General features: G+C 35.9%; 1 protein-coding gene across 1 annotated transcript; it reads right to left on the minus strand.

Annotated features, from left to right (window-relative positions):
- Positions 1–513: 513 nt before the first annotated feature.
- LOC117112708 (leucine-rich repeat and immunoglobulin-like domain-containing nogo receptor-interacting protein 2) lies at positions 514–16,348 on the minus strand. The gene is made up of 2 exons (XM_033255849.1): positions 16,134–16,348; positions 514–5,488 (listed from the first exon to the last, which is right to left on the minus strand). Exon 2 carries the CDS (start codon positions 5,475–5,477, stop codon positions 3,096–3,098), a length of 2,382 nt encoding a protein of 793 aa, XP_033111740.1. The 5' UTR covers positions 5,478–5,488; positions 16,134–16,348; the 3' UTR covers positions 514–3,095.
- Between the last annotated feature and the right edge of the window lie 1,217 nt (positions 16,349–17,565).

A 17,565-nucleotide genomic window follows, 5' to 3' on the forward strand; every position in this document is an offset into this window, starting at 1 on the left:
AATGAAGCATAATTTGGAAGTGTTTCCTTGAGCCTGAAAAAAACCTCTATATTTAAACATGACATTAAGAAGACAATTTGTATAACAGGTCCAAGAAAGGCACTTGTCAATTAAAACACCAAGATACTTAGTTAGAGAAACTTGAGATGTAATAACATTGTCAATATTGATTTCAAAATCAGGATAAGTAAAAATGTGTTACAACCAGCCGAAATTGGTCAAACACCTTTTGCGCATGACCAGCGATTGGTTCAATTGGTTCAAACGTGAAATTCCCCTGTTTTGAATATTTTCCACCTTTCTTCCACGCTTCGCCACGTTTGTTGCCGGTACATCGTATTTTGTAATAATTGTTGTATTTTGTAATACTTGTCGTATTTTGTAATAGTGTACCTGTCGTATTTTGTAATAAACCTTGTCGTATTTTGTGAAAACTGCAAAAAGAAGAAACAGGCATTTGATGTGTTATTACAAAATACAAGACTTCATTACAAAATACGACAGCTCAGTTTATTACAAAATACGACATAGATTTATTACAAAATACGACAGCTCTGTTATTACAAAATAGGCCTACGACAAGATTTGTTACAAAATACGACAGGTATGCCTATTACAAAATACAAGGTTTATTACAAAATACGGCAGGTTATTGTAAGATACGACAATTATTACAAAATACGACGTAACACATGTTCATAAACTATTCCGCGATCAAAGTGAGCCCGGGTACGGTACGTTCCACAACATTAGAACACACATTTTGGATCCTAAAGTTTTATTTTGCAACACATTAGTAATACAATTTCCATCTGATACAATTATATAGTTTATGTAGTTGTCTCAGGTTTCCATGCAGGTAATTTCGAAAAAAAAACCATGTGTTTGGGTATTTATATTTATTAATGTAGATAACCACTATCTCTCATGGAGCTCTATGCTTATCGTATCCTCAATCATGTTAGAACCCAAGTGGTTGCCACCATTAATTTGGATCTACGTGATGTCATTTTATACCGTTTCTAAAAGAAATTGTAGGAAGCACATATGAAATACACAGTAATCAATCATTTCAAATATTTGGAATTTAATCTTTTTTTATTAAAAGAGTTAAAAGAGTTTTTACAATCTAAACTATACATATATTACAACACACGAAATAGTCCTACTTTTGTTAGAGCCACTGCAATGTTGAAGACTATCGAAAACAGTCCACCACCGGCATAACAAAGTAGGCCTACTACCCTACATAATGCACTCATTTAGTACAATACGGTTTTTGCTAATAATCATGATAAAACCACTCTCAATTTGTGGAGCATTAATAGTAATCCTGTTTCATGCTCCATAAGGAACCAAAACAAATTTCATTGCATTTGTATTTTGTACATGTTAAATACAAGTTATTGAGTATTGAGCCAGTGGCTATGAGCTCTCACTGGCTAAACCCAGGAGCCCGGAGCGTAAGGGGGCCCCAGCAAATTCTTATATAATTTTTATTTTTAAAATCTTAGTTCAAATTAACTAATTAGGTCAGTTTTGGGTCAAATCACGATACATAAAAATAAACGATACATTAAAATACATAATTGAACGTTAAAAACCCCTGCCCAGGGGCTCCAGTCCCTTCGGTATGCCACTATATTGGGCACATCACCAATATCAACTAAGAACATCAAAGAACATAAAAATAATAGCAGAAATGACATCTATCATCTAAGTAAAATAGCCTACTACAGTATCACTGAGATAACAAATAGACATAACCTGCCCCTTGTACCGGTATATTGTGGCTTAGACTAGGCACTTACTGCGCCCGACGGCCGCAACGCTATTCTATGGAAAACGCAACGCCACGACGCGTGCGCAACGGATCGTTTTTAATGACGATCCCTTCAAACTGCCACCTACAATCAGCAGACGGCATCGTGTCGCCTAGCGCTCACCTGAACGGAATTTGATTCGTCGTAGGATCGACGGTCGTACGACCGTCAAACGAAGCAGTGAGTTTTCGGCTTAAGGTGTTGCTATAATGTATGCCATGGAAATTACGTTCTGATTAGTCAGCTGTTAAATTTGATTGACACTTCGGAAATGTCTGTTATTAGAATACAAGTGGTATATGTGACTGAATTCACCACCATGCTGTTGTTGACTGAAGCAAAGTGTTTGGTTCGATGTGCCCACAATCTTAAAGTTTCTATTCTTCAAGAGAGTTCTATTCTTTATCTCTATCCACACCATCAAATTGGATTGGTGTGATGTGCCCATATCATCGCATATTATATTACATCCAAATGTAAGCATATCACATTGATTATCAACATACAATTGAATCGTGTTGACAGAACGTTATAGCTTTGTACGTTTACTTGGTTTACTGCAGTCATTTAAATAAATTTCAAAGAATTATAATCTGATAAATAATTATATTCCTGGTGTATTATTTATATTTTTACATTATCAAAGTATGCAAACAATCGCTGTGGAATTTCAGTGAAGCCTAAAGGTACACTCTGATATATCAATCGAAGAATGTGCTTCTGATCTCTGTCTTTGGTTTGAACCTGGACGTACACACCCACTCTCGTCTCTACACACAGCCAAGACAACCAGTGACTGAAGTCAGCATGGCCAGACCATAAACATACCGCCACTCTTTCCATGTAAGCTTGAAGCTTCTTTTATGTTAAAGCGTATGCCTGTTGTCTGCACTAACTGATGTCAATGAAACTATGTCAATGAAACTGATTGCTTCATCGTACAGCATTCTAGTAGTGTGGCTATCCGTCAGCGAATCCAGATTCCAAAACCAAGGAGGGGATTCGTATTTTATAAATATTTTAGTGACAAACTCCCAATGTGTCTAATATTCATACGGTGGTTCCCTCTAACCGTTGGTTTCAGCCAGGTTTTGTGGACGGTCATGTCTTTGCCGGAACAATACAAGGCCTATTGTCGAGCAATTCCAGACTGTTCAAGACTGTAATCTGACTGTTCTTGTCTAGCCCACCGACAAACGCATGTCATACGGTGGCAGTATTTGACAATTCCGCTTGACAACGGCGTATATTTTCCTAGATACTCTCGTCCACTCACCTCAACGCCATGTAGGTCCTACCACCAAAAGCCTGGCTAGCTCTCTCTGGTGGCCCACCTGGAGGGTGAAAAAGACTAGCGTAATTTGGATCCTCCTCGGCAATTCTATAGTTCTGATAGAGGTTGTGACCATGGGGCCTGCGGTAGTAACTATTCAGACTGTGTGATACATGCGTATCTTCGTAACTAAGATACCTCGTACTCGTCGAGCTGGGTAGCGTATCGCTCAAGATATACCTGTTACTTTGCTTACTGTCAATACTCTCTCTGCTAGAGCAGCTACCACTGTGGTAGGCTTCGTCTTGTCCAGGAGTTGTGCGCACTGCATACGCGCCTTGTAGTACCTCGCTGGTTTGTTCAAATGATGGCAAATGTGAATTGTGATCTCTTGAACCAGTGCTGTTAAAGCGAACTCCTATTTGAGAACTGTAGTTACGTAGAGGAGTGTATTTTCGCAGAAAGTACCGTATTTGCTTGTAGAAAAACAAAATTAGAATGGTGCACATTATTGCAGTCAGGAAAAATGTTACGACGACACTTGCAACTATAGGAGCAGAGCTAAGTTGGCACGAATCCATTGGATTCGAAGAATTGTTATTATCACCAATTGGGATATCTGGTCGTTTCGTTGAAATTGGAATGTCAAATTCCGGTATGTTTGGAAAATTTAATAGTTTTGTTCTGTCTTGCCACGTGACAATACCATTATCAAATGGCGTGATGTGTACTCCCGGTACATCATGTGATTCTATTTTAATCGTGGGCCTAGGTGCAGCTGTTATCAGTGTCGGTTTTGCTGTTGTGCCTTTTGGTGGTGGAGCACGGAGCTGAAGTCTTACCTCGGTTTGAGCTTCACCAGCAGGATTTGTGCCGCGGCACATATAGGAGCCTGCATCCGTTGGAACGGTTTTAGCGATGTGAAGTGACCCAAACTGCGATACGCTATACTTAACGCTTTTCGTCTGCCTTGTAACTAGTGACCTAAAGCGATCATGGAGTCTCCATGTTATTATGGGCATTGGGTTTCCACTACCATGACAATGGAGGATGGCGGGTTGACCAAGTGCAACAGTCACGACGGGTTGTGTTACCACGACCTTCGGCTTATTACACACAAGCTGTGAATCTAAAACGCTGGTCAACTTTCGTCCGTGCAAAGCCATCGGAGAGGTACAGATTGGAACCTCAAACCCTGGTACCGCTTGAGATATGTAGAAATGACGCAGACTTTGTAGTCGGCAATCACAGTTCAGTAGATTGTTACGAAGATCAATTCGTGTTAATTGAGGCATAGATGCGATATTCGCCGAATCAAATGTTGTGAGTTTATTCGTACGTAATCCTATACTAGTCATGGCTGTGTTTCCTCGGAGACTAGGTAATTCTCGAAGCACGTTACTGTCAAGTCGAAGAACTTGAAGTTTTGTCATGGAGCTCAAGTCATTACTGATAGAAGGGAGTTGGTTATTATTCAAAAGAAGCCGTTCCAGTAGAATCATATGACTGATGCTTTGCTCGGGTAGGTAGGTTAACAGATTGAAGCCTAAATCTAACTCAAGCAAGCCGGCGATTCCAGTAAATGCGTTCGATTGGATGGAGGCTATTCTGTTCCGTCCGAATTTCAACTCACGAAGCCTCACGTTAGTAGAGAACGTATTATTTCGGATAACGGTTATTTGATTGTCTGTAAGATCCAGATCTGATAGGGATCTCATTCCGTTGATATTTGGTATACTTGTGAAACGATTGCCTTCTACTTCCAAGTCTGCCAATGACAAAAGACTAGTGAATACTCTAGACGTTGTAGGAAGGTTCAGGACATTTTCACTTAGAGACAAACGAACTAAGTTCGGCACGGAATGAAAAACGTTTTCCGGAAGATTCTGTAAACGATTAGCATTTAGATTAATCTCTTTCAATCGAGTCAGTCCAGCGAATGCATCTGCGGAAATTGTAACGATTGCATTGCCTTCCAGGTGCAATACTTCGAGATTTGGCATCGCTTGAAACACTTTACTTGTCAATGAAGTGATACGATTGAAACTCAACCAGAGTATTTTAAGTTTATTAAGACCAGAGAAACCTCCCGGGTTTATGGACGATATTTGATTACTACTTAGATCAAGCTGTTGAAGATTTGGATAGTTGATGAAACTCCTCGATGTTAAATGCGTCAATGCGTTGTTTTTTAGATCTATCGTCAGAAGCAATCGTCGGTTTACGTTCGGTATACAATTCAGCAGTAAACTCGCGCATTCTAATCTGCGTGTATCAGGAACGTATACACACGGATTAGTTCGACAGAACACCGCACTGCACAAAGATGTTAGCAAACTTGTCGAGAGAAAAATAAATAATCCAGCTTGCGTCTTCGACATCGTTACGATTCCTGTTAAAAAGAAACAGGAAAAATTAGTTTCAGATTTTCATACAATCCATTACAACTATTATGAGCATTATGATAAACTAGCAAAATTACAATAGACGCTAACATAAAAGATAAAATGTCAAGCTTATAGAAGATTTACTTGAGTATGTGGATATTGAAAACCAAACCGGTGCAATTATAAGTATTGATTTCAGTAAAAAGCTTTTGACACTGTAAATAGAGATTTTCTTATTAATACACTTTATCATTTCAATTTCGGGGCATTTTTTATAAAATGGGTGAACGTTCTGTATTGTAGCACTGAGTGCATTGTAACGAATAATGGTTGGTGCTCAAAGAGGTTTAGTATGCACAGGTGTATTAGACAAAGTTGCCCTTTGTCTGTTCTCCTCTTCATCATGGTAGCCGAAGTCATGTCGTTAAAAATAAGAAATGATGTAACGATAAAAGGTATTGTGCTACCAAATACGAGCAATTGCGATAGTGAAGTAAAAATAGCGCAATTAGCTAATGATACAGTTTTATTTATTAAAGATGAGAAAAGTATAAAAAAAAGTTTAGATAAAATAGTTAATTTTGGAAAGATTTCTGGTCTTCAATTAAATAAAAAAAAAAAAGACAAACAACATGTGGTTAGGCCAATGGAAATTGAGAAAATGTAGTTTCACAGTTCTTGGTATATTTGTTTGCCATGACAAATCTATATGTAATAAAAAAAAAATTGGTATGAAAAAATCGAGTCCTTAAAACATATTCTTATTTATGGCGTAAAAGGAATTTAACTTTATTTGGAAAGGTCATAATTTTACAACAATTAGCGTTAGCAAAGCTGGTATACAATTCTAGTATTTTAGAAACCCCCGAATCTGTCTTAAAACAAGTTGACAATATTGTTTATGACTTCTTGTGGGATAAAAAAAAAACGGAAAAAATAAAAAGATTAACTTCCATAAACAAATGTGAACATGGTGGTATAAAAGCACCCGACTTCAGATCTCAAGTGCAATCATTCAACATATCATGAGCTAGACATCCTTTCAATGATGAAACGTCTAAGTGGAAATTAATGCCATCTATGTATTTTAACAGAATTGACCCGCAATATGTTATTGAAAATATGTCACACTTAAATGTAAAAAAATATGAAGGTATTCCTAGTTTTTATATAGGTATATTAAAGGCGTTAACTAGTTTTAACGAAATCATAATGAAATACCCAACATGCTACAATGAAATACTCGAACAAAACATTTGGGGAAATAAATTGATAACTTACAATGGTCTATCACTATTGTATAGAAACTGGGTAAGGTCAGGTATAAGAAAAATCAAAGATATTGTGCTTGAAAATAGATTTATTCAATCGAACGAATTATTAGAAAATATCTACATTTTGTGTTACACAGTTTTGTAACAAGCAAAGGTTTTTCTTGTTCTGCATTCTCATTTTGTGAAAAATCACATCTTTCCATTCATGTGGAATGGCCTTTAACTCAATATGATATTCTGATATCCAATTTGATTTAGGCTATGTTCTCACACGGCAGCTAACGGTTAGCAGGATCCGGATCCTGCTAACCGTTAGCTGCCACGAGTCCGTGCGAGAAAATCCCGATCCGGATACCAACAATATGATGATCGAATCACTGGCCAATAAGAAACTGGAAATTGTAAACGCGTACGTGTGATTGGTTGATGATAGAAACGCCCTCAACTTGCTAACCGATAGCGCTTGCTAACCGTTAGGGTATCCGGATACCGCTAACGATTAGCGCTAACCTATCGTTCTCACGCAGGTGCTAACGGTTAGCGCTAACGGTTAGCTCCCGATCCGGATACTAGGGCTCTCGTGAGAACCAGGCTTTAGTTAGCTGCCGTGCGTCCATACGAGAAAATCCCGATCCGGATACTGAAAATATGATGATCGAATCACTGGCCAATAAGAAACTAGAAATTGTAAACGCGTACGTGTGATTGGTAGATGATAAAAACGCGCTCAACTTGATAACCGATAGCGGTATCCGGATAATGCTAACGGTTAGCGCTAACCGATCGGGCGTTCTCACGCAGGTGCTAACGGTTAGCTCCCAATCCGGATCCAGGGGCCGGATTTATCAAATTATAAATCAGCTGAAATTCATCTTAAGTCCATTTTTTTGCTTAAGTCAAATTTATCAATATTGCTTTAACTTAAAAATTGCTTAAATTTAAAAAGTCGATTGTACGTATGGACCATCTTAGACGATTTTTAAGCTAAGATTTTGCTAAGATTGTTTGATAATTCAGCTTAAGATATTTGCTTAGGGACATCTAAACTTTGTTGACTTAAGATATTTGCTAAGCTGAGATTGATAAATTCCGGGCCAGGCTTATGTATATGGAAAATTCTAAACTCAAACACATGCTTAAAATGCAATCTTGTTGAGGATGATGATGCACATTTATTTTATGAATGTGCAGAAGCCAGTAATCTATGGCATTACATTAACGAACTTACTCAAAGAACTACAATATTGACGCAAACTTTAAAAACATAGTACCGGTACTTGGTAATACGTATGTAGACAATTTGTTTTCATTAGGTTTATTTTGCATATAAAAAGCAAATGTGTTAAAACAAATTAATAAACAGAAATTTACCTCAGTCTATCAACTGTTTATTGTTGAAAAAAGTATAAGAAAGTGCATTAAATAGGCCTATACCAAAATACTATATGTAAAAATGTACTTGACCAACCTCAATATGTACAGTGTAATGCATTTTTTTTAATCGATCGGTTAACTTTACACATGGATTTACAGTGATTTGTTTTAAATTTGTTTTTAATTTATTTTAAATGTCTTTTTAACGCATTGAACGATCTACATGGGTACTATTTATTAATTTTAGATCCAATGAATAGCTCATAGAAAAGCTAATTTGAATGATCGACCGATTGATTATTAATTGATTGATTGATCGATCGATAAGTGCTGTATTTATATTGTATATTACAATTTTATCACATTTGTTTTCTGCAAAGTATAATAGTTTTACCCATTATGAGAAACTGATACAGTATGCAGTAGCTGTTTATGCCAGATATGAATTGTGAATAAAAGTGGGACGACCCCACAAAAGATAAAAAAAAAACACATAAAAGATAAAATAATGTCACGATTAACACAGTTAGAATGTATCGTTGTTATTATAACAGGCTGAATATGCTATCTGTTGTTCCCTTGGCGCGGCTTAACGTGAAATTTAGAGTCATTATTTTTTTATTAGTATCAAGCAATAAAGGATTAGTTTACCCATAATTTTCATTTTATTTTAAATTACTTGCTTTTATATGTCAATGGTCATGCATTTTTATAGCGCCTCCCATAATAAAACCGTCTCAGGGCGCTTTAAACCACTAAGAAACTACAAAAAAAAAAAAAAATGAATTGAACGAGTGCGAACGCAAAACGGAGGTGGAAAGGGCACACCCTGGACTTCGAGTTGGCGTCGCCATCACAACTTTGTACACGCAGGTAACTCAATGTCAGTATATTTGGGTTTGTAGTTTCCACCAAGGATAATCCTGCGGCTCTACTACCGTACACTGCTAAGCTGGCAGCGCCCATTTCAAGTATGGACTGGAGGTTCGACTTGTCAGAGGAAAAACTTAGCTACTGAAAATATATGTAAATTTGAACTAACCGAATATATCTCTCAAATTTGAATTTTAAGGTAAAGTTATGTTGGTTAAAAATCTACAGATGGCCTACAGCCTCAAATTTCTATAAAATCTGAAAACGTTTGGCATACTTTCTAATTGGATACATAAATTTCTATGGATTCAAATGGATTGCAGCGTTGAAAATAGAAAAAATATTAAGTGATTCTAATTTTAAAAACTCGTTGAACTTAATTATTAGAAATCTACAACGAATATGGAAGGTTCCTGGGTTTGCGGCTTAGCTGCTTCTCAATATGATGCAGAATAAAATCTGCCATAAATTATTTGGATGCACTATAAAATAATTCTGCTGAGATGCTACATGTTATTATACTGTAAATGCTGAGTTATGATCGAAGTTAATTAAGTAAACATTTCTACCAGTAGGTGTCTGGTAATTGCATAGTATATATACTGTCTCTTATACACATCTAGATGTGTATAAGAGACAGGATAAAAGGTATTGTGCTACCAAATACGAGCAATTGCGATAGTGAAGTAAAAATAGCGCAATTAGCTAATGATACAGTTTTATTTATTAAAGATGAGAAAAGTATAAAAAAAAGTTTAGATAAAATAGTTAATTTTGGAAAGATTTCTGGTCTTCAATTAAATAAAAAAAAAAAAGACAAACAACATGTGGTTAGGCCAATGGAAATTGAGAAAATGTAGTTTCACAGTTCTTGGTATATTTGTTTGCCATGACAAATCTATATGTAATAAAAAAAAAATTGGTATGAAAAAATCGAGTCCTTAAAACATATTCTTATTTATGGCGTAAAAGGAATTTAACTTTATTTGGAAAGGTCATAATTTTACAGACCCCATTACACGATTCAAATAGTGAATAGCAAATCAATGTTTTAACTGGACACAGTTCTAATAATAATAAACATAATGATAATAATAGTTGTCGTCAAACAGCTCTGTTTGATGGGGTGAGGGAAGGCAGATCAATTGCCGCAATGGCCGCACCACCCTGGTCAGCTTAAGGGGAAGACACTGGCCTCATGTTTCTATTGGTGAATATACAATTTCCTGCTGAACAGAATGCGATTAATAATAAAGGAATGATTGATTGAATTCACTAATCGTGGAAGTAAACTAACAATATTCTTGAGTATCACTTATTAGTTAATTTAGGCCTGTTTCCAAAGGCATCGCTCGTTTGGGGTAGAGATTAACGTGGAGCCACAGCCACCCACTTCGCTGACGCCGAATAAGTATTATTATATGATTTCGGTATAGTCTGTGGCATAGGCTAACAAATCTCAACTGATGGTATTTGGTTCTGAAAGATTGGATTGCAATGTCCCAATGTTTCGATTGGATATACACTAACCGTCTTCAGTTAAACAATGAGGAAAAGCTATAAGGCTGGAAGACCGAATTATAATTGTTCGCCATTCAAAACGCTGGCACTTTATATACCGAAAATTATTGTTAGACCTGCTAGCTTTCGCCAGTATATGCTGGTTGCATTAGGTTAATTAAGATCAATGTGTCAACTTATGGTACCGGATTCAGGAATTTTAAAATGGAGTAACCCATGGAGGGGCTTTCACAGATGGGGGGGGGGGGGGGGGGGGGTTCATACCACCTGAGCCCCACCATGGTTGGAACTGAGGTATCCTGTAATTTATTTCAACCATTCCAAATTTACAAAAACGAACATAAATATACAAAATTACATAAGGCATCAGCAGTACCTGGTAGGATTGCTTTCTACCTTGGAGTTCTCTCTGCGAATATTTATGAGCATGGCACCTCTTGATGCCAGGAAATGGCACTCTCAGACTTCAGATTTTAATATTTAATATAATAACGCGCCCCATATAGATGGTTGGCCATTAGTTTGAAAGTGCTAAAACAAGACAATTTCGTAAACATTATTTGTTACTAGCTGACAACAAGGTGAATATTCATCACCAGCTCTTCTTACCCGGAATGGGCTGTTGCCACGCTGAATTTTGAATTTAGGTACCAAATAATGGCAAAATTTACATGTTCTTACCCCAAAATCGTATTTTGAAGCTAGTCCGTCACTGGAAGATTCAACTTGAATATATTTGGTATCGTACGAAAGCAACTACAATTATCTATCGAATGATGTGTATGGATGAAACATTATATTAATTGGATTACGTGTAAAATTTTTTTGGGGTAATAAAGTTTAAAATTTGCCATTTTTGCGGGAAATTGCGAATGATGTGTATGGATGAAACATTATATTAATTGGATTACGTGTAAAATTTGCCATATTTTGGTCAAATTTGGCACTAAAATTCAAAATTCAGCTTGAAAAGCCCATTCCGTGTGAACCAAGGCTTAGTGAAGAGAATCACCATTGTTTTTTTCTTTTTTTAAACGTAAATATAACATATATTAGGCCTATTTAATTTAGCCAAAAAATATAACAAATATGTTTTATAGTAATTTTTGGGTCACAACATTAACATAATGTGTCATCATACGCATCAGTTGATAGATACTTTTATTAGCTTTTGTATGATACCAATATATTCAAATTGAATCTTTTATTAACATACTTAGGCTTCAAAATACCATTTTGGGGTAATAAAGTTTAAAATTTGCCATTTTTGCGGGAAATTACCTTTGATACATTTATAACTCCGAAATACAAAATGAATAATGTCCGAAATTTGTATAGGTGTTTTATTTTGTATGTGGTCAGTTTTTGAAAAAAGTATCAGACAAAAAGGTGTTAATTTAGTATTGTTCGTATTTATTTATTTAATAAAACATGTATTACCGGTATTAAATTTTGCCAAAAAAGTAATAAAAAATAATATTACGTTATTTGGTAAATTGTGGGTAACACAATTAACATAATGTCTCATTATACACATCTTTCAATAGATAGTTTTACTAGCCTTCGTATGGTACCACATATATTCAAATTGAATTTTCCAGTTACGTACAGCTTAAATATACGATATTGGGGTACGGTAAAAACGTAGACATTTTTTCATTTTTTGGTCAATTTTGGCACTTAAATTTAAAATTCAGCGTAGCGACAGCCCATTCCGCGTGAGCCTAGAGCTGGTGATGAGGATTCACCTTATTGCCATCTTGTAACAAATGCTGCATACGAAAAAATGTTTTTGACCACTTTCATTTTGATGGCCACTAGTCTAATAAGTTTTGCGATGAAAATCGTTATAATTTAAAGCTTAAATATAAACAGTAAAAGATTCAGATACTATTCAGGGTTTTTTTTAGTACAACACATACCATAATTAATGATTAATTTTGACAAACCTGTATCTAATTGGCAACAAACCAAAACCTTGTGCAGACTTGATTTTAAAACACAGGACCAATATTTTATACATGTTTATTCTGTGAATTTAGCGGAGGCGGGGTCTTTAGGCGCCACCTATATTCAGAAAAATATGATTAACAGTGATATCGTTCTTGATGATCTCAAACCACCCTGTTAATATATGTCAAAAATAAACAATATAGATAACTTGATCTCTAATAGAAACATCAAAAGTACATTTTAAATTCGAGGTTGAACCAATACTCTGTGAGGTCGAGGCTGTGCAGAATTGGATAGCAAACGGGCGCTGTTCCAGCAAACTATCCTAAAAATGCTGTATTGCAAGATGTTCTCACGTATAATATTATACTTAATAACACTTGGCACTTAATGAAAAAATGTCAATGTCGAGACAGGCTTTCGTATAACGCTCTTGCGTTCACAAGTTTACTCCAACCGAAAGGTACCATATAAATTTTATTTATATGATGTTTTGCTACAGGAAATATGATAGGAACGATAAAACGTCATGTGGGCTACTTTTACCAGATACGCCACCGGTGTAATTGGTTTGCATAGCGACCGAGAGTAGTACCGCAGTTTGTATTGTAAAGAAAACAGAGTAGTCCTATTCTTATAATGGTTAAAAAATTTGTGAAAAAGTTTTTTACGGTAATTACTAGTAATGCCTATATTTTTTTTCAAATTTAATAGTTATTATGTTTAGCCTACAAACGATTACATTTATAAACTAATTATTAATTAGGCATACTACATAATTAATAATAATACAATGGTAATGAATTTATTAACCGTGACCTAATGAAAACTTTTTTAGGCATATGCATATTAGTAAAATTAAGTTAGATCATAAGTGGATGAGTGAATCATAAGATCATATCTATACCTATCACAAGAAATTATCGTCAAATTACGTTTGGTCGTGAGTTGGCGCTCACTCATGAGGCTTTCCTTCGCTTCGGTGGTTGGTACACATTTCGAAAGGCCTGGCAGCATAATGCATGACTGATAGCAAAAAAATAAATAATTCATTCATTATGAATCTCACAATAAGATGCTTGTTTTTAAATTAGAAGGTTGGAAGTTAACAGAATCGAATTCCTTGACATCGGATTTTTTTTTCTAAAACAAAATAAATCCTTAAGCTTCGTATAATGAACCCTTCCGGAGTGTCAAACCAACATAACAACTGTCCAATCAGAACATCCCTAAGGTTACGCGTTTGTCCTACAAAAAAACACACACGTGTGTCCCACGTGTTTACGTATTTTACGAAGGCTATGTTCATACATGGCTGCTTCTAACGGTTAGCAGGATAGAGATTACAAACATACCCGCTTACCCGTGCGTTCATACAAGTAATCCACAATCAAGATACCAAGAAGATGATGATCGGATCACCGACCAATAGGAAACTGGAAATGCGTAGGCCTACGTGTGATTGTTAGAAACGCGCTCATCATTAGCGTATCCGGGTCCTGGTAACGGTTAGCGCTAACCAATTGGGGGTTCTCACACGGGTGCTAACGGTTAGCTCTCGATCCGGATACTAGGGCTCTCTTGTGAACCTGACCGATATCTTTTTGTGGACCTTTCAACAATATCCAAGGGGCGGGATTTACCAGAAAGGTCTATTACCGTGGAAGCCACAGTGCATGCGCAGCGCCAAATCAACATGTAACGCTAATGGAACAATATCAAGCCTTATGGCTTGCGTAACATTTCTAAACAAACTTAAAAATGATATTAAAAATTCTCGAATATTACAAAATATAGGCCATTTATGGAATTTACAATAGGCTACTATTATATAATAGGTATTCATAATTAATAAATCAATTCACAAGGATTTTATAGCCCCTATATCCACGGCAGAATTCAATTTTTAGTGGCGGCGATACGTACGATATACTCAAAGTGCACATTAACTAAAAATGTAGTCCCGTATTCATTACTTGAATGTTGGGGAATGAGCTGTTAGCCCATTGCACAAGCCTCGGCATTGTGTGGTAGGGTGGCCAGTTCCTTTCCATTGAGCTTAATTGGTTAATTGTTAGTTTGGCATTCATAATTATTGTTAATGAAAGCCCCATGCATCATGGGAACGCTTCATTCCTGATGATGACATAATTAATGTCGAAATATTGAATACCAACACGATGGTCTGCATTTCAATAGGCCTACTTGGAGTATGTATTATGATATCTTATCTCAGATTAATCAGTGGACCATTCGAAAGTCAGTGACGTAACAAAGACACTGAGGCTAAGGATTTAACGGGACCTACTAACCTGCAGTCTGCTTCCGGGATGATCCCCTGGGGTACGTGCCAAAACCCTGCCCGCTTCGCGTTTTGACGATCCAATGATGCAATGGAACATAATATTGTACAGACATATCGTAGGGAAGCGATACTCCTTATCGGAGGTTCGCTGGTTCATATTGGATACATATTTTCTTTCGGGGAGACCAATATTAACCCAAAACTCCTTTCACCAATGCTTAATCTATCCATGAGTAAAGTATTGATGAATATGGTTTTAATTTCGAATGCATTGACGCCTGACTAGTAACACTTCCTATTGGCTAGAGAGCGAGAGGGTACACATGGTTTAAGTGAAAAAGTGAACATTGTTATTAAATAATGTATATTAAAATATATTAAAATGTATTGATGATTATGATAATTAAAATAATAATTATATTCTAATAATAGTAACAATCGTGATACAGTAATATTATTATCATTATTATTATTAGTATTAGTATTATTGTTATTATTATTACTGTTTTCGTCTAGAGGGTAGATATATAGCTTAGTATTTCACCCCAGCCTTTCAATCTTAGTGTCCTGGTTTCTAGCGACAAAAGAAACTCCACCCCAAGCATAATAATTAAACTTATTTTCTTATAGCTCCAGGGTCTATAGAATATCACTTCCATCCTGTAAGTGACGAGTCATTCAATAAAGGATTAGAATGAAATACAAGAAAACAACTTGTACACATATCTAAACATGTAAACATGTCTATTGGTATGTCATGTAAACATGTCTAAACATGTGAGCATGTAAACTGTTAAAGAACATGCCATGTAAACATGTATAAGGAAATGTCTTGTAAACATGTCTAAACATGTAAACATGTGACCATGCCTAAACATGTGAACATGTCTAAACATGTACACATGTAAATATTTAAACATGTAAACATGCCTAAGGACATACCTTGTAAACAAATTTATTATCCTTTATAAATAAACCGAAAAGAAGTATTAAAGATTTTGAGTTCGCTGACAGGATCCATCCTCAAATGAACAAAATTCGATTGTTTACATTATATAGCTATTGATTTGCTGCAATATCAGGTGTAGTTTAGGGTTTATGTTTACAGTTACGTTTACATTAAATGCTCGAAAGTGTCCATCGGTTGGGACATCGAGAAGTAAGATACTTTCTTCCGATCCCGGTCTTTCATCAATTCTGCGACCCACACTCCACTCCCTAGCATTTATATTGAGACTTTTTAAAACATTATATTATTACTGTATTTCATTTTTTCAAGAGGTACCTTAATATCAGCCGATTAGATGGAAGGGTCACCCTTATAAATAGTGCTTAAAAATATGTTCCTACCTGGTCGTTAGAGAATCCACGCAACTTTGTAGTATATAGTTCCAGTTTTTTGATTGAAGATATTTATAATGACCTCTACACCCAATAAGGGTAACGAAAACCTCAACGTTGCGCGTATGCTAGTCTGCCAATCACTGCCAATCCAACATGTATGGGTATTCCTTAGCTTAGCAAATCATTTTATAGCCGAATAGGAAACGTTACTCATATGTGATAAGTCGTCACACGTATTTTGTGAGAATAAAACTTTACGTTACAATTCGTTGTCGGATATCACTAGGTGTTTCCGCCTACTTAAGTGATCGGCATTTCATTGGTCAACAGTTTATTGGACTAGTCAATTTTTTTCAAAAATTAACTTGTTAAATTAAATTGAAAAGCAAGTATATTTAATTTTATTTGATTTGTGTAAAAATATTATTAGGCCTAACCAATTTGTGAATGTTGTTGATTTAAATACAATTTGATATTGTTAGGCCTATTTAACTCTTTGTAAAAACCCATTATATACTAATTAAATTAAAATTATGAAAAGAGCACAATGTCATCATCTATAAAGCAAATTACATCATGCCAAAAAAAAAAAAAAAAAAAAAAAAAAATCCATATTATGGGCCGGGACATTCTGTTTATTTTGTGTCCCCCAAATAGGAGTACCGGATCCAATAAATTTATCTAATGCCCCTATTCAAGAGACACCCATATCATCATATTCAGCACCGAAGGTGTATACCTAATAGGGGTCAGTGGTGTATGTAGGGGAGGGCGGGGGAGCAAGCCCCTCCAACAATTACTCCCCCCTCGTTTCCCCAAAAAATCATTATCAAGTAGTTAGAAATCACCTAAAATCACCATGTTTTTCGAGTTAGTGCCCCTATTTCAAGACGTCTAGATACGCAACTAATAGGGGTTCGACTGTAATGTGCCAGTTCACCTTAAAACCTCTCTCGCTCTAGTTTTCCCCCTTGAACCTGAACCTCAGGTGCTCAGTATTGTAATAGTTAGTCATCATTTTTTATATTAACTGTGAGAGAGAAAAAAAAATCCCCCACATAATTATTGCAGTAGTTCTATATTTGAAAACCTGTCAATTAGGCTATTATAGAAACAACCAGCAGGGTAGATTTGGAGGGGGAAAATCGGTGTTAGTCATTGTACGCACACTTTCAATATCAAACAGTGAATGTCAATTACAGGATTGGAACGATTTTGCACTAAAGCCATGTCCAGAATATCAAACAAGTGACATGCCTAAATATGGTCATAAGGACATTACACCATGACCATAAATGGTCATGTATGGACATACAACATTTTTTTGTCAAAGACTAATGTAATAGTATGGGCAGAATTTAATGTCGGCACACTTTGCGTCATACGACCGCCAGCTGACTAAGCTACTTCCTCTCTCTACGTGTCGTCATTTTATTAT

This window comes from Anneissia japonica, unplaced genomic scaffold (genome assembly GCF_011630105.1).
Source record: "Anneissia japonica isolate Jap-2015-1 unplaced genomic scaffold, ASM1163010v1 scaffold432_len584295_cov189, whole genome shotgun sequence".
Lineage (NCBI taxonomy): Eukaryota > Metazoa > Echinodermata > Crinoidea > Comatulida > Comatulidae > Anneissia > Anneissia japonica.

Excerpts from the sequence above, each read along its gene's own strand:
- LOC117112708 (XM_033255849.1), bottom strand. The coding sequence starts at position 5,477 with ATGTCGAAGACGCAAGCTGGATTATTTATTTTTCTCTCGACAAGTTTG.